The sequence below is a fragment of the Vitis riparia genome, chromosome 14, assembly GCF_004353265.1.
Source record: "Vitis riparia cultivar Riparia Gloire de Montpellier isolate 1030 chromosome 14, EGFV_Vit.rip_1.0, whole genome shotgun sequence".
NCBI classification, from domain to species: domain Eukaryota; kingdom Viridiplantae; phylum Streptophyta; class Magnoliopsida; order Vitales; family Vitaceae; genus Vitis; species Vitis riparia.
In genome coordinates this window covers 3025554-3043830 of record NC_048444.1, presented here as the reverse complement: position 1 = coordinate 3043830, position 18277 = coordinate 3025554, and the positions used below count along the sequence as shown (strand labels likewise).

General features: G+C 35.0%; 1 protein-coding gene across 1 annotated transcript in view; it reads left to right on the top strand.

Annotated features, from left to right (window-relative positions):
• The first annotated feature begins 278 nt into the window (after positions 1-278).
• LOC117930188 (protein RST1) overlaps positions 279-18277 on the top strand; it is a 32767-nt gene continuing 14768 nt past the window's right edge. Inside the window, exons 1-18 of the mRNA XM_034850691.1 lie at positions 279-744; positions 935-1219; positions 1362-1445; positions 1647-1923; positions 2984-3234; positions 3530-3713; positions 3840-4027; positions 4153-4253; positions 7276-7351; positions 8884-9015; positions 9101-9182; positions 12564-12636; positions 13744-13912; positions 14213-14343; positions 14440-14531; positions 15040-15131; positions 15217-15432; positions 15539-15616. Of these exons, the coding sequence (XP_034706582.1) occupies positions 352-744; positions 935-1219; positions 1362-1445; positions 1647-1923; positions 2984-3234; positions 3530-3713; positions 3840-4027; positions 4153-4253; positions 7276-7351; positions 8884-9015; positions 9101-9182; positions 12564-12636; positions 13744-13912; positions 14213-14343; positions 14440-14531; positions 15040-15131; positions 15217-15432; positions 15539-15616 (2904 nt within the window). The 5' untranslated portion in view covers positions 279-351. The remainder of the gene's footprint in view (positions 745-934; positions 1220-1361; positions 1446-1646; positions 1924-2983; positions 3235-3529; positions 3714-3839; positions 4028-4152; positions 4254-7275; positions 7352-8883; positions 9016-9100; positions 9183-12563; positions 12637-13743; positions 13913-14212; positions 14344-14439; positions 14532-15039; positions 15132-15216; positions 15433-15538; positions 15617-18277) is intronic.

Genomic DNA, 18277 nt, shown 5'->3' with positions numbered 1-18277 from the left:
TAATTATAAATTTAATATTTATCAAATATATAAATTATAGATATAACTTTTTATAATTTTAAACTGTTATTTTTATTTTTATTTTTATTTTTAAATTACATGCGATATAATAAAATTTTTACATATAAAGAAAATATTAATAATTTATTTAAAAGAGAAAAAATTATAGTTACATTTTTCTAAGAAAAAATAGAATTGGTGGTTTGATGGGCTGATGCTGGACTTCCAACATGCACAAAGGGAGCACATTGAACGAAACGTCGTCGTTTTTCTTGATACTCTTGAAAACTGGTTGCCGAGGCAACAAGTAACCACTGTCCCTGCTTCTTTTCCGTCGACTCTTTCCTCGATATGGACTCCTACGCACCTCTGCTCGAGCGAACTCGAGTCCCTCAACCATCACTCCAAAGATTGGCTGTAATTTCAATCTTCGAGAAGCTTCGGTCCGCTCCATCCTACATTGACTCCGACTCCGATCCTGGAACAGACGCCATCTCTCAGTGTCTTCACTCCACCTCTCCCGCCGTCGTCGACCAAGCCGTCCGAGAATTATGCCGACTCGTCACCGACTCCAAAATGGAGCTCTCTCGCGGGTTATTGGAGCTCCAATCTGCTATCGAAGGTTCCAATTCGCGTTTCGTCAACGTTTTCGTTAAGGCGATAGGGTTTCTTGTCCATGTCGGATTCCAAAAGAACATTTCATTGTTTCGGGTCGAATCACCCGAGTCTCACCCTTTCGTTAAGGTCAGAGCAATTACAGTCAGGGCGTGTTTGGTTCTTATGATTCTTTATGGTTTGGTTAAAGGGAAAATAATGTAAATTTGACAATGTGTTTGGCAACGAAGCTTCAAATAGTTAGCAAGCATTTGCAGTATTCTAAACGGTGATTATTGATTTTTTGAAATTCAATGCAATTTGGGTTGATGGGTGGCAGGTACTTTCGGGGGGAACGGAGGTTCACTCTGAACTGGTGCAGCAAGTTTTACTGTTTATATCTCAGAATAAGGGATCGCGGATGGTGGAAGTTTGTGATTTCTTAAGACCCTTTTCGAATTTTTCAGTTTTGCGCATAGCATTTTCGGACTCATCAGCGTCTTCATTTGTAAGACATTTAATATCATCTACGGCATCACTTTGTTGCTCATTTCCTCGTGAGGCTATGCCAGTTTTCAAATTGTTGATGGGATGCCTGAGATACTATCCACAAAAAAATGCGGAAGTAAGTTGCATTTTGATTTTATTCTTCCTGCAATATTTCAGTTGCAGCTGTCATTATTTTGTTGAAATTAATAGTTAGAGTTTGTAAGTAAATCTAGTGTGACTTCTGACTCATTGATTTCTCATATTCTGAACACATACAGGATTTTAAAATTTTTATTAATATAATGGAATATATGGTGGACGCCTATACAGTGGTTTTGAAGCACTTGGTTGGAGTGCCATCGGTATGTTTTTAAAACTTCAATTCTATGTATCATTGAGTTCTGTAGTAGAGTTTCCTTGCTTGACTTCTGTTGTTCCTTCATTGCAGTTTCAGGGTTTAAATAGTTTACTTGAAAATATTGATAATTGTTCTTAATTTGGTTTCTGCTGCCAGGTTTCATATCTCATAGTTTTTTTTTTTTTTTTTCCGTCTATTTTGGCAGCTAAGCAATGAGGCTCAACTGTGTGGTCTGGAACTGTTGGAAACTGTCCACTCACAACATTCAGATCATCACAAGCACTTTGGTGGGAGTGAGCCTATTGTTGAACTATCAAAGCGGTTATTGGTTGTGCAGAAAGAGCTTGGTTTACCATACATTCCTGAACTATTATTGCTTATGTCATCCTTATTTGTAATTCTCATTCGATCAGAACTTGAGCATGAACAACTTCCTGTATTGAAACTCGTCCTCTTTCTCTTGAAGTGGAAAAATGAAAACGGTATATTCACTCAATCTTGTCTGGGTGGTTCTATTATCTCACTTGCTTAGAGTGAATAAATGTTGAATGATCCACTTGGCCCGAAAAGACCAGGCAGTCTTTCCATGGAGAACAAGGGGGCGGAAAATCCCTTTATTTTCCAAACAGAAAAGTCGGTTTGTTTGAAGCTGAGCCAAAATCTGCCCCTGGCCAATCCTTTTGTTCTGTTGCATCGTAGTTAAAACTTTTACAACCCTGAGTAGGATTCTTAGGCTTAATTTTCATGTCATTATGAAGTTTGAATGCCTGGAGTTCTGGTCTTTGATTAAAATAGTATGTTTTCTCATTTTGGATCCATGGCTTCCATTGATGGCAATGGTTTGTTTTTATGTCATATGCAATGGTTTGTTTTTCATTGATCATTAGATGCCTTGTATAAATAAATATATGCAAAAACCAAAATTTAAATATACATATCCAATGTTTCATGTTTTTTTGGTCTTTGATATAGATAAGGAAGGAATGCATATTTGTCTTAGTATTTCTGATATTTCCTTGATATTATTACTATTTTTTATATTTTCATCATCTCTCTCGTGAAAGCCTTTTTAGGGAGACATTTTTGAAACATCCCAATATCTGTTTAAAATCTCTATATTGCTTTTGTATTTCTTTGCCTATGCTATGTGTAAAATCATTTGTACTTCAAGAAATGTTTAATGGGTTGACTCCAACTAATGCATTATTTTAAATATTTATTTGAAAATGCATAAGTTTTAACTAATTTTAATTGTATTTGATCTTCTTTTGTATTTTCGTTGGTAAACCAAACATGAGAAAATAATTTTCCTTATCACTTTTTTCCTTTGCTTAGTAATTTCTAGGAACCAAACATAACCTATGTCTTCATGCTTTATAGAATACCACATGGTAGTGATAATCTGTTTATTGATCTTGCTTATTGTTACACTGTAGCCTTTGTTTATCAACGATTCAAAATGCATTGCAGAATATTGTAGTATCCATGTTTTCCTTCTTTTACTGTTACCTCACTTACAGAAAATAGTTTATGCTTTTGCAGAATATATGGTTGGTAGAGCTCAGTGTGATCTGAGTGAAGAGCTTTTATTTGTTTTCCCTGTTATCAACTTTGTTTCATCTCCTTCTACATCTGTTAAGGAAGCTGCAACAGATTTGCTTTTCATGCTGGAAAAGGTTCTAGTAAATTTTGCGATAGCACCAAAAGAAGAGCCGTCCTTGCAAGGGGGATTTCCATCCATCAGCAGACCTGCATCTATAATTTTTAGACTTTTGCAACAGCTGTGGTTTCAGGTTTATTTTTTATTTTTTTTATCTCAATACTGAAAATTGTTTGGTTTGAAGTTTTAAATGGTTTTCTCAAATTCTTGTTGCCATTGTTAAAATTATGTGGCTACTTAAGTTCTTATTCTGGCAATGGTGATGTATTTGCCCCAAGGCATGGATTTCACATGGACAAGGTGGTTTATAGAAGTTCTATATGAAGGATGTTGAGAAGTTGTTATGGCTGATATCTTCTATATTCTTGAGGACTTTCATTAAATGGATTTAATATCAGTGATCTATTTCTTTCTGTTCTGTTTTTCAGGATCAATCTTTATCACCCAGTTCTTTCTTTGTAAATTTTGCTTCTACTGGAAAAACTGATGTCAAAGAAATGAACAATGGATCAAAGTCATGGCTTTCTCAATTAGGGGATTACTCCTTATGGATTGTTGAAAGACGGAAATCCTTTCTTCCTATATCCCAGTCTCAGGAGATCTTTTTAACTGGTAAATGTTTGTAAAGGATTTTTATTAGATGTGCTTAGTAAGATAGTTTGGTTGGTCTTTGTTTTCCTCAGTAGGATAAATTCATCTTCATTTTTAACATCATCATCCTTGCATTTGTCCTTGTAGAAATGCCTTTGTTATTGAGTGCAATAGCTTGTGGTTTGTTCATGCATCATTCGTTGGGATGTGCTGCTATAGATTCTTTGGCTGCCATTGGCATTATGGATCCTAAACTGGGAGTTACAATGCTCCTAACCATTCTATTTTTCAATAACATATTCTCCAGTAAAGGTATTGGCTTCCATGATATGTTGGTGAGTTCTTTGGTTGGTAGCTTCAGATCATTTCTTATGCACTTAAGGCAGGGCAGATTGCCTTTTCCTTTTGTTTATGCCATTTATCACTATTATCTAATAAGTATCTTTGAAAATTGTCACAGCTAAAACTTTTGGGAATGCTCCCATCGCTTGCTTCTCATTCTGTCATGATTCCTCTTGTAGTTCAAACCATCTTGCCAATGCTTCACGAGAATGCAAAACCGTATGTCTTTGTACACATCATCCTTTATTTGTTTTCATTTTGTTAAAATCATTTTTGTAGCTATCTTACCACATCTTGTTCTGGTGAGTCATTGCTATGGAATGAATGGAGTGGGCATGTTGTTGATCTCTTTTGCTTTTTCTTTGTCAGACATTTATAAATTCCTACTATCCTCTTTCAAAGTATTCCCTCAATCTTTTTTTGAATATGTAATTTCCTAGATAATGAATATATAGTGAAAAATGACATGAACATGTATACATGTTTTTTTTTTTTGGATAGGTATAACCATGTACACATACTAAATGCTCAATATCTCAACACATGGTAGTCACTTTTTTCCAACACTAGATACATATTGGAATAAATTTTTATGTCTTAGTCTTGAGATAATAGAACTACTTAGAAGGTGGGTTGAATTGGTGGTCTAAAAATGAATCCCCAAATTAACACTTTATTATCAATTTTAGTTTGTTCTTTTAGATTAATTATTTATTGAGAGCAATCAATCCCATGCAAATATAAATACAACCAATCGCACAAGTGAACATAGGGATGTAACATGGAAAAACCACCTAGCAACCTACTAGGTGTAAAAAACTATGGGTGGTCACTTGAATGCTACATAATCCACTAATTATGAGAAAATGATACATGAATTTACCTAATCGGATGCACCTGCTTCCTAGGGTCTTATATTGTTTAACACTTACACTCCTTTTCCATGTCCCTGATGCAACACTCCCTCTATGCTCCTTGGTGGATTCCTCGAAGTCTTTATTGAAGTTTTACAATGAGATCTTTAACCTTTGTTGTAGTCGAAAGTTGCTCTTAAGAAAGATTTTGAAAGTTTGATAATTGGGGAATTAAACTTTTAATGAATGACTATGCACTCTTAGGGTTCATAAAAGTCCATCACCACTTTTAAATAAAACATCTCTATTTAAATTTATAAAACCTTTTTTAGAAGTATGGAGAGTTTCCTAATTCTAAAATATTCCAAAGATCCTTTTTAGAATTAAATACCAATTTATAGATAATCGCAATTTTAAAATTTTCTAAAAAATATTCTAAAAATTATTTTTAGAATCAAATACAAATTTAGAGATAAACACAATTTTAAACTTTATTAAATCAAATTTTGGAATTAAAAATATAGTAGAAATCAAATTAGGAAATGGAAAGTATTCTCTTTCTAATTTCTTGTATTAGTCATTCCTAAAGCTTTACCAATTTTAAATACATATCTTAAATTTTACAACTCCGAATAACCCGAATCCGAATTTGATGAAGTTCGAAGTTGTCTTGAAACGAATAAGACTCAAGGAAGTAAGTTGTATCTAATTAGTAAGAAAATAACAAAATTGCAAAAATACCCTAACAATCTCCCTTTTTGGAAATTTTATGAAAAAATAGAAAAATACAATGGGGTCCCTTATAACTCTTATAAAATCTCATTGAACCCAATCTTAATCTTAGTCTAAATCATTTCTTATGTAGCGATATCAATTTCCTGTAATCTACACACACTTAAACAATAAACCCGTGAAAAGTATAGTGTGGTAGAAATAGAAAAATAATATAATCAATAAACTTGATGAACCTTTTTACTCCCCCTTTTGGTCACAAAAAGGAAAAATATAATAAATTTAAGAATGATAAAACAATCATAGAGGAGTAAACTATCAAATATCCAAATTCAATCCAATAGAGAGAAAACAAAGTTCCAAAAGATAATTCAAATAACAACAAAATATTTTCTTTCTAATACATCAAGAAAATTGTAACTCTATAAAACTCTAAATCTTATTGACCCCACTTCCTAAAATATATTCTATCGTTACAAGGAAGTTCAAATTATAACCCAAAATCCAAAAAATAAAGATTGAACACTTTTGGTACTTCCTAGAATACCTAAACACTCTTAGAATTTTTGTTTATAGAAAATTAGCTAGAAATTAAGTAGTTTGGATATGATAGAACATGAAAAATCATTCATCAAATTATGAAGAGAACCAAAATAATTTAATTTCTAGAATTCAAAAGATTTTCAAGATTGAATAGGATAAAATATGAGTGAAGAAAGAGAAACTTCAATTTTAAGAAATAGAATCATTAATGACCCGAGATTCTTATACCATCACCTTTCATTATTTCAACTAATTTAATGTTCGAAAGTAGATACATTCAATTTGAAATTCATCCAGTCGGATTTCTGTTTAACACGACTTAATTTATTTCACATAAATATTCATACGTATCATGTGACTTTATAATTCTCCAAAAATTTGAATTTCTCAATTTAAATTTTTTTTTTTTGAGGGGCAATTTTAGAATAATTGCATGTTCCACTTTAGGGATTTTCCCACTTTTGCAAGTGATGACATTCACTCTTGGATTACAAATAATGAATTTTGAATTTATCCAAGGTAGCCTTTTTCACTTTAGGAAGTTTTAAATATTTTATTTTATGCACATAAGGATTCAAACATGTTGAATACTTTTGGGACCCATAGATTAATAAGAAGAAATAACTCAATTTTATTTCCTTTGAAAAGCAAGTAGAAACAAATCCATATCACTTTAGAATTTCTAGAAACACTAAATCAACATCATAAAGTATTCAAATAATCTTTACTTATCAAGATCATTCTATGGATGAATTAAAATGTTCCTAATCATAACAAAGAATAATAAATTCATGTCCATCTTCCCTAAATTTCATAAAACTCTGAATTTTTTTAAGAAAATGATAATTAAAAGAGTATATTGATTTTCTAGGGTCATGAATCCAAATTTTAGAAACCCTAAAAATATTTTCTCCCCCTAAACATAAGACCCTAAAATCTGGATAAAATACAACCTTGATCTAGAATACAAAATATACTCTAAAGAGTAACTAACTCCCTCTAAATATGAGATCCTAGGTCTTATTTTAATGACATTCAATCTTTTTAGTGTTCTTTTTCTTTAAGGAGCTGCAGCATCCAGTTTCATTAATTGTTAATTCTTTCATAATCAGAGTGTTATATGCTACAGCCACTCGTTTGCTTTGTAAGACCTGGGAGATCAATGATCGTGCCTTCGGGAGTTTGCAAGTAAGATTTTTAATGTGCTTCTTTTATTGTCCTCTGATGCCAGACCTCCATTTGTTTGAAGTTGGGCACAAACTTTGGAACAAGTCACAAACTATATTGACTAAATTTACCTATTATGTTCTATGAACATAAAGGGTTTTCAATTCTTTTTAGGAAATTTTCTTTTCTTGAATCTTTTCTGATTTGTTAGCTAAGTGAAGCTAGAAGAGAAAGTTATGCCCACCATTTTCTAATCTGATTTTAGGGTATGTTGAAATGCTATTTGTATATGTAGAAATGGTGCTGCACTTCTGTTGTTTCTGATTGTCTCATCTTTTCTTATTGCATTTTATAGTAATATTTACCCTTGCTAAGTGGAGAAGTGTGCAATGGATATATATTAGTGATGTGATACCTATGTTAATAGTTAGGTATTATTTTGATTCATTTATCTTATTTTTTTGTATGCATGTGTATGTATACTGATTTTGGGTGAGGATAAAATTAGTGTGGCTGTCAGAAAATTTTCTATTATTTGTGTTTTCCTTTTTCTTTCTTTTTTCTTTTTTAAGATATAACCTTGCACTCTTTTGTCACTGAATGTTTTTGACTTGAGAAAAATTGATTGTTTCCCTGAATCAAAGAATCATCTTCTCAGTTTAATCGGGGGAGGGAATTCAGAGGGACATGCTTGGCCAGGCCATATACATTGTTCAATGTGCTTGGGCACTGCAGGTTGGCCTTGTATGTGGCTCTATCGTGAGGCTCAGGACTGTCTAGTAATTTGTTTTTTCATTGGATAATACAGCCTACCCTAGCTTAGCCCAGATCCCAACCCCCTCCCCACACGCATGCACACACATGCACACCTGTTTTCTTTGATTGTTATGATTTGTGATCTTCACAGAATTGATTGGGAGTTTACTGCAAGGCTAAGATTGTAAGTTTCTGTTTTGATCTGAATTTGAATTGGCTGTAAATTTGTCCCTGGTAAATCCTTATGGTCCTTCACAAGGACTGCTATTTAGTTTAAAATTGGTCATGCTGGACAGACTTGGCCTAAATTTGCTCACCTTTTTGAAAGCAGTTGTAATTTGTGCAGAAGGTTGGTTCTTGAAGGCTGATTCAGCGATGAATTGAAAGGAAACACTAAAGTTGAAGTGCTTGTGACACAATGATTAAATATCTATTCCACACTGATTGTTCCTGTATTCTTTGGAACAGTTTTTGGCATTACCTTTTTATATGTTCTCTTTGTTTTTACCTATAAAAAAAAATCTATTCCACACTGATTGAAATGACAGATGACAGATGACTTGCACCTTGATTCTGATTTTAATAACGTGATTTTGTTGAAACTAAGTGAACACCATGTATTAATTAAATGCAGATCATGCATTTCTTTTCCATATGGAAACTGTGAATGAAAACCATTAAATTTCAATGCTCATATACCAATCTCAACTACATTGCTTTCTCCTATTGTTGTGTTGTTACTGTTGGTTCAGTTCCTTTTGGAGAAATTTTAGTTCAATCTCTACTTTTGTTTCCAGGGGGTGTTGCTTCCAAAAGGGTTCAATGAGTTCATGTCTGAGAGAAATATCTGTATAAGTATGGCTGCTTCCATTCGGGATGTTTGCAGAAAGAACCCTGATAGGGGTGTGGACCTTATCTTGTCTGTTTCGGTATGGCTTTCTAGAAACTGTTTTCTCTGTGCTTTGTTCTGTGCATGCTGTTCTAAGGCCTCTCCTTTTTGCTTTGGTTCTACAGGCTTGCATTGAGAGCCAAGATCCTGTAATTCAATCTCTTGGCTTTCAAAGTCTTGCTCATCTTTGTGAAGCTGATGTAATCGGTAATCCTGATTGTGTTGTATAATCACATTCTTCTGCTTCGAGTTTATATCTGAAAAGCTTTACCATATTTCCATTCAGTGTTTTAAAAGGTTGTCAAGGCTTACGCATTAAGGTTTTGCCTCAACACTATGCAAATTAGCCTTCAGGCTATAGTCTTAGTATAAGGTAATTGAGGCTTATGCCTTATTCAATTTAGGCTTACAACCTTGAAGCTATAGCCTTGAGGCTATTGAGGCTTAAGCTTTAAATATTCAAAGGGTTTTAATGGGTTTATGACTTTTATAGGTTTTTTCTATGTAATTTGTAAGAAGTTTAAGCCTCAATATTCAATGGTGTAGATTTATAAGTTTTGCCTATGGTTCAAGACTACAGTTAAACCTTTTTCAAAGTAAAGACTTAATTGGCTACCAATTAACCCTTTAGATGGTGCATTTCAACAATTACTTTCTCGATTCTTGAAAACGACACCCTTTTTGGCTTTTTTCAAAGCTTTAGGAGCCTACGATAAGGGGACCCATTTTCACAATACTTGTTTGTGCTAGCCATGGAGGTGTTCAATTGCCTTTTGAGGAGGGGTAGGGAGGACAGTTTTTTGTTTGGTTTCAAGGTGAATGGTAGAGTCGGAGAGGGAATAGAGGTCTCTCACCTGTTGTTTGGCTATGATATTTGGTGTTCTGTTTAGATAAAAAAAAAGTATTTTGGTGTTCTATGAGGCCTCTCTAGCCCAAATGACCTACTTAAAGCTGGTTACTTATGTGGTTTGAGGCCATTTTGGGCTTCAAAATAAATCTAATCAAGACCAAGCTCATTCCTATGGGAAGGGTGGAAAACTTGGATGAGTTAGCTTTTGAATTAGGTTGTAAGGTGGGTAATCTTCTAGCCAATTGTTTGGGGCTTCCTTTGGGGGACCCTCATAACTTGTTGGGGGCTTGGGATGCGATGGAAAAGAGGTATCATAAAAGATTAGCAATGTGGAAAAAACAATATATCTCCAAAGGGGGAAAACTTACTTTGATTCAAAGCACTTTATCTAGCTTGCCTATCTGCTTCATATCATTGTTTAGGATGCCTAGGATAGTGAGTTTGAGGTTAGAGTAGATTTAAAGGGACTTCCTTTGGAGTGGTGGGTCTTTAGAGAGAAAGCCACATTTAGTGAGTTTGACTACTATCTGTTTAGACAAGAGTAAGGGAGGCTTGGGAGTTAGGCGTTCACTTAATAAGACCCTTCTTTGTAAATGGAACTGGGGTTTTACAATGGAAAGAGAGGTTTTTTGGAGACAATTTATTGGTAGTAAATATAGGGAGGTTGAAGGGGGGCTTCTAAGGAAGTGAGAGATAGGTACGGAGTGGGTTTATGGAAGGCCATAAGGAGATTGAGGGAGATAGTCAATAGTGGAGTCTCCTTCTCTATGGGCAACGACAAGAGGGTAAAGTTTTGGAAGGATATATGGTGTGGGGATAAGCTTTTGATTTGTTTCTTTTCCTTTCTTATTTGCCATGGTTAATTCAAAAAAGGCGTGGGTGGCGGATTTGTGGTTTCAATCTAGCGAAAGGGGTGCTTGGACTCCTAGATTCTCTAGGCGGCTAAATGATTGGGAGATCGAGATTGTGGAACTTATGCAAGCTAAGGTGGTGAATGAGGAAGGAGATATAAAGTGATTTGGTTAGAGGCAAGAAGTGAAACTTTCTCTATTAAGTCTCTCTACTCTATTATGAAGCCTAGGAGATCAATGCCTTTTCTAGTAGGGGTGGTTTGGAATGGGTGGGTTCCACCTAAGGCTAGTCTTTTTGCTTGGGAGGCATCTTAGGGAAAAGTCTAGATCAGCTTCAGAGGAGGGGTTGGATGTTGGCTAATATATGTTTCCTTCATAATATCTAGGAGGAGACTATTGACCACATTTTGCCACATTGTGGCAAGGTGAGGTCTTTGTGGCATGTTTTGTTCTCCCTTTTTGGCATTTCTTAAGTGTTACCTTCCTTGGTAAGGAAGACTCTGCTAGATTGGCGTGGTTGCTTTATTGGGAGGAAATGGAAAAAAGTGTGAGGAGCAACTCTTTTGTGCCTATTTTGGATAGTTTGGAATGAGAGAATAGAAGATCCTTTGATGATAGGAGCTTTAGGACCAAAGGCTCAAAACTATGTTTCCTTGTAATTTGTTGTCTTGGACAAAGTTGTATATAGCTGAAGGCCAATGTCCTTATTTGACTTCATTGTTTGGTTGGCCTTTTACTGAGAGGGGGAGTAGTTTTTTGTTATCCCTTGTCCTTTTTTTGGCGCCTTCTGGCGACCATTGTATACGTCTTGTGTATTTTGGTGCACCCTTTTTGGCGTTTTAAAAATGGATGGTTTTTTTGGTCTGGAGCATATATAAACATTCCTTAACATACTTTTTTTCTAGGGCAAAACAGTCTTTCGTGTACTTTTTGTTGGATTGGGTCACGGTGTCTATAGGTAACTGTTCCTTGTCCATCTTGGACCTGGTGGAGTGTTTAGGTTCAAAGTAAGCTCTACAATGGGCAACTATGTTATTTTATTTAAATAACAAATGTAGCATGTATCATTTCTGAATTACCCTCAAATATTTACCATTTTCTCCTCAGCACCTGTAGGCTAAGGCAGTGACATGTCATACAACGGCCAGAGGGATCCTCTTCAACTAAAGCACAGATTTTCTTCCTTTTCAAAAAGCCTAGAATATATCCCTGAAAGTTTTTGATGACAAAACACCTTTTAGAATGGATGATTTTTTGGTTTGGAGCATATATAAACATTCCTTAAGATACCTTTTTTTTTTTGCTAGGGAAAATCAAGTTTTATGGAAAAACATTTTTTCGAGAACTTGTTTGAACAGTCTTTCATGTACTTTTTGTTGGATTGGGTCAGGGTGTCTATAAGAGACTGTTCCTTGTTCATCTTGGACCTGGTGGAGTGTTTAGGTTCTAAGTAAGGCGTGCTGCTATTTTTTGGCTTTTATGTATATATTGCAAGTTATATATACATACATATATATATATATATATATATAACTTGTTTGAACAGTCTGCAAAGCAACAAAGTCTATCGTAGTTTAAACAGTTGTGAAGAATTTTTTTAAGACTACCTGTTTTCAAGTTTTAATTGATTTGTTTTTATTAGAAGATAGATAACAAAAGCACCTAAAGTGGGTAAACCCTAGTAGAAAAGGGATGTACTGCAAAAAGCAAAAGAGGCAAAAGACAATGGGCGAAGATTGCCAAGTTTTAGTTGAATTTTATATATATTTTTTAAATTTTATGAATTAGACTTGTTAGTCATGAATATAATGTTTGAAAGTTCTAATAATAATAAAAAAAAATCATACAATGTGGTGAAAGTTTGGTAATTTTTTTTCTTTTGCACAGATTTCTATACAGCCTGGGATGTCATTGCAAAGAATGTATTGGGCAACTTGGTGGACCCAATTATTGCCCATAGGTAAGCATGTCTAGGTGTAATATCTTTATTCTGTTGGGGGTTGGGTTTCAATCTTAAACCTTTATATTGATATGTTATTCCATCGAGAAGAGGTAAAAGAAATGATGCATCTCTACCTGAAAAGTAAATTAAAAAAGGACTACATTTACTTGTAAACCTTCAATTGGTGCCATAAGCATTCCTGCTTCTGGACAGAGCCGCAATTGAAGCATGGGATTTGTGTGTACTTGTAAAACTATATATATATATATTTTTTTTTAATTTTTATTTTTTGTATAGAGGTATTTGCACCTAAAAGAAGATATGCTTTAGCCATTGAGACTGAGCTTTTAGCCTTGTTGGAGGGCGTGAAGTAGGCTAAACCCGTGGTCTTCCCATTTTCTAGTGAAGGGAGACTCTGCTGTTGCCCTATCTTGGGTAACTAGGACAGAAAGAGCTTATGGAAGTCTGATTAGTGGCTTCACTAGATTTCCTACATTGCTTAAGAGTTGGGATGCTCCTTTTGTTGCGTTTCTCACTTGACTAATCATGTGAGGAGCCAAGCATTTGATTTCTTTTGTAGGGGTTCTCTACCAGCCTGAGAAGTTCTGATTTCTTTTATAAAGCAGAATAGGCTTTCTTTCCTTCTTTTGACCAGATTTAGTACAGTAGATTGTGTTCCTGGGAACAATTCCTCATTTTTCTATATACTTACTAATTTATTGGCAATCAAAAGTTTGTTCCTGATAGAGAAATAAGAAATAAAAAGAAATAAATAAAAGAGGACATGCTTACCTCTTGTGAACCCCTTGTTACAAGTACAAACCACCGTTACTTTTAAGCTAGTGTGTGTTTGCAAACTTGTGACAATGTATTAAATTGTGGTCCTAATGTTGCAGTATGCAGTTTTGCACTTAACTGGAATCATATGCTTAAGTATCCTTTTAAGGTAGCTATGTTCAAAATATGACAATTGTTACTGCTGTAGTGCTACATATTTTTTACCTCATATCTGGTGCATTTGCAAGTGATAAACATATGCAGCATAGACACCTTTTTAACTGTGCTTGAGTAATTTTTTAAAATTTTGATATACTTAAATGCTTCCTAATCTTTTTTTGTTGGCAGTGTATGCCTTCTTTTAAGATGGGGTGCTATGGATGCTGAAGCATATTCAGAAGCTTCAAGGAATGTTTTGCAAATTTTATGGGAAGTTGCTTCTTCTAGACACACTGGTCATGGATCTCTATGGGCAAAGGCAAGGACCTCTGCATTTGAGGCCTTAATCCATTATGAGGTAAATTTTGTGAATGTTTGGTCCTATTGCTTGTCACTTAAATTTTCCCCATGCATGGGTCTTCATTTTTCATTTATTTTTTTATTTTTTTACTTTTTCTTTTCTTGTTGGGTGGGTGAGATGCATTGTATAATTTTTATGGCCACTCTTATCAAAACTCATCTGCTGCCTCTACTTCCTCTTTTGTCTGCATCTATCTTGATCACTTGACTCAGTAATCTGATAATTTTTCTGCACTTTATAACATTTGTGGTGTGCAATCATGTAGATTTCACTTCTGTTCTTGTAATGTTTTATCAGGTACCACATATTGAAAAAAGTATTCCTGATTTCAAGAAAAGGAACTTGGAGTTGCTTATCTCCGAGACAAATCCTGGAGCAATCAGGACTATGGAAGAATTTGAAGTCAAGATTATAACATATGAGCACATGTTAAGAATGCATTTCATCTATATTTTCTATCTGTTGTACATGCTGAAGGAAATAATTAAGTTTTCAGTATTCTGACCTTTTTCAATTTGCTTCAGTACTCGGCGTAGATTAATAAAGGAGAAAAAAGTCATGGTAAACAAGATTGAGAAGTTGCTTGATGTATTCCCTCAGGCTATTTTCTCTTCAGGTATCAAGTGTGCTGAGCTATAATTCTTTGTTTGTATCATTTAAAATAAATGTTGGTTATTTGTAAGTGTCTGGTTTGTTGGATGTGAACAAACTTCTAATTCTCATTCTCCATTATCTTTGTGGCCTCATTTCGACTTTTTGAGGATATATAAGTAGCTTTTTTGATGAGTAACTGGCACAGCATATATAAAATCAACATAGTTCAATCTTTTCAACAACTTAAGTGAAGATGATTCAGAAGGACAATTTATATCTTTTTTCTTTTTCTTTTTTTTTTTTTTTTGATAAGCAAGTCAGAAGGATAATTGAAACTTGCATTTTGTAGATTGAATAAGAAACTTGAAAGTTATGTCAAATTCAACCAGAAATGATAATTTTTTCTAATAAATTTAGGCAAATAGAAGATTTTAGTGGTGTGATGGTAAAGTAGTAAGATTGCTTATTCTTTGTGATTCTCTATCAATATAACCTGTGCAACTAAAACCTTCTAAGTTATTCATTTGCAGGAAAAAACAGTAACTCTAAAGTGTTACCTGGTGCAGCGCTTTTATGCCTTTCCTTCACTCCCAAGGGTGTGAGTTATCAAGGGGTATCAAAAGTGAGAGACTGATAAATGCTAAAAGGCTTTTGTTGTGTTTTTTTTTATGTGCCTTCACTTTAACTCTTCATTACTTGGTGTTAAGGGATCGCAAGAGGTACATACTAGATATGAGAATGCTGTAGTTGAAATAGCAGCATCTCTTCAGCTCTCAAGAAATATTTTGCTTGCACTTCTTTCACTGCAATCGTGGAAGCCCTTCATGCAACGATGGATGAGAGCTAATATATCGTCCTTCAATGCTAAAGCACCAACTACCATTTTGGATAAAACTTCTAAAGCTGCTAATGCTATTCTGAAGGTTCATTATCCTCTTTTACTTTCATCTTGCCTATGTCATTTATTTGCATCAGTTTGAAAATCTTTTTTTGTGCATGATGTATTCTTCCTCCTCCATTATCATGCAGAGTATGAGAAGAATTGCAGAAGAATCAATCCCCCGATCTGCTGAAAACATTGCACTAGCCATAAGTGCCCTATGCGTGGTAATAGTTTCAAGATGATGGTAAATGTTGTTATTTATTCTTATGCATTCAGATTCCAAGAGCCTGAGCTTAGGCATATTCCATTGGTTAGGCTATGTTTGGTTCTTGGAATATTTGAGGGGAAAATGTGAGCTAAAGAAAATAGAAAGGAAAAGTAGAAGAAAAGAAAATGTGAAGAAAAATAAAAAGTAGATTTCAAGTCAATAAATTATTTTTATACGTTACTTTAAACTTGTTTAACTTATTTTAATTTTTTTAAATAAAGATTAAATAATTAAAAATACATAAATTTCTAACTAATTTTAATTGTATTTGATTTATAGTAAAACTAAATATGAGAATCATTTTCCTTAGTATTTTAGTACTTTCCAGGAACCAAATGTAGCCTTTGATTGTAGTGAAACATGGATCTGTTACTTTTGTTTGGTTTTTGTCACTTAGTATTAATTTTTTTTTTTTTCGATAAGTAAACACATATATTAGCAAAAGGCAAAACGCCGCATAGCATACAGGGAGTATATGAGGCAACGAGGGCCTCACAACAAAAAACAAAAGGAACAAAAAACCCACCGACCTTTAACTGGAGGCTATCCACTCCAAGAAACCTATAAGGGAGCGAGGCTCCGCACCATTATACAGATTTGCCCACCCCCACACATTACAAACAAAAGAATTCTTAACTTTCTGTATAGCTAACTCCCTCCCCCCCCCTTTGAATGCTAATCTATTCCTCTCCTTTCAAACCGTCCAAAAAATAAATAACGGTATGGATCTCCCAATTTTCTCCCTCTTTTTACCCACAAAAGAACCCTTCCAGCTGAGAACCGCCTCCTTTACAGTTTCTGGAAAGACCCACTGGGCTCCAAACAAACTAAGAACAATCCCCCACAACACACTAGCCACTGTACAATGAATAAGAAGATGATTTACGTTTTCCTCATCACTACCACATAAATAACAACGATTAGGAAGCTGCCATCCTCTCTTTTGAAGCCTATCAAGGGTAAGAACCCTCCCCTAAGTAGCTTCCCACGCAAAGAACGCTAGCTTGGAAGGAACGTTCTCCACCCAAATGCCCTTTTTAGGAAACATAGGGACACTATGGCTGATCATCAACCCATACGCTTCCTTAACGCCAAACTTCCCATTTTTTCCTCCCTTCCATAAGGCCAAGTCCTCCTCCAAGGTAATTCTTTGACTCCTTAAGATTTGAAGCAAATCGTCTACCATGTTCAGCTCCCAATCATTGAAGCCTCTAATGAACCTTAGATTCCAACCTCCTTGGCCAGAATTCTGGTCCCACATATCCCCCACTGTGGCACTCCTTTGGGCAGCCACATTGAAGAGTTGAGGGAACCTCCGAGCCAGCTCCACATCCCCACAACAAGGGTCCTTCCAAAACCTGATTTTGGTGCCTTTTCCTACCTTAAAAGTCATATTATCCCAACACCAATCAGCTTCTTTCAAAATCTCCTTCCAAATCCCAACCCCAAACGCCCCATTTGCCTTTTTAGTCCTCCATCCAAATTCCTCTTGCCCATATTTTGCCACAAGAACACGTTTCCACATCTCCTCCTTGGCACGAGCAAATCTCCACACCCATTTTCCAAGTAGAGCTTTGTTCAAAGGGACTAACTTCCTCAAACCAAGCCCTCCCTTCTCCTTACCCACACACACCCTCTCCCAATTGACTAGGTGGGCTTTTCTTTCCGTACTTCCCCCTCCCCACAAGAAATCTCTTTGCAACTTTTCTAGTCTTCTTGCCACTGTCCTAGGCATACGGAAGAGGGACAACTGATATAATGGCATGCTAGCCAAAATACTCTTTATGAGTGTGATATGTTTGTTCAGTGCTCTTTAAAATTAGCCCTTTAGGTTGACACCCATTTGCAAAATGGCTAGCTGCCAAACCTTTGGTTTTTCAAAATATGATTTCTGAGGCATTTATATAACTGCATCCTAGAAAGCCATGGTTGCTTGTTCAACTCCTCTAAAGCGCAGGCAGCATTGTTTCTCAAGCTCAATGTACTGTGTGCATATGACTTTTTTGGGTTTAACTGTGTGCATATGACTTTTTTGGGTTTAATTGAATTTTATTTCCTCATAGCATAAGGTTTTAGCATAAATTTGACCATCCAAGAGCTCAATAGTCACTTTTTTTTTTTTTAATTTTTTAACCAATAAATAAATAAATAAATAAAATTTATACAAACATTATATCAGGAAATGCAATGAGGAACAAACTTTCATATTCTTGAAAAATGGGATTCTCAAAGACGTCCACAATTGGTACATATTAACAAGGGTTGATTCTGTGAACCGATAGGTTCCGTCTTTGGGATAAAATGAGTCAAAATAGAATTAGTTTCGATGGGCTGTTTAGAGTCAAGAAAGCATACAGCGTGTTGGCAAGCCCCATTGTCGCTGGGTTCCTGAATAGCAATATATGGGTGGATAGAGTTCCAACCAAAATTGCTTTCTTCGCATGGGAAGCCGCTTAGGGGAAAGTTCTCACTCTTGATAGGCTTCAGAGAAGAGGGTGGCAGTTTCCTAACTGTTGTTTCTTATGTGGTTGCGAAGAGGAAATAATAAATCATATTTTAATTCATTGTACTATTGTTAGAGTATTGTGGGATATCATTCTTAGGTTGTTTGGTGTTC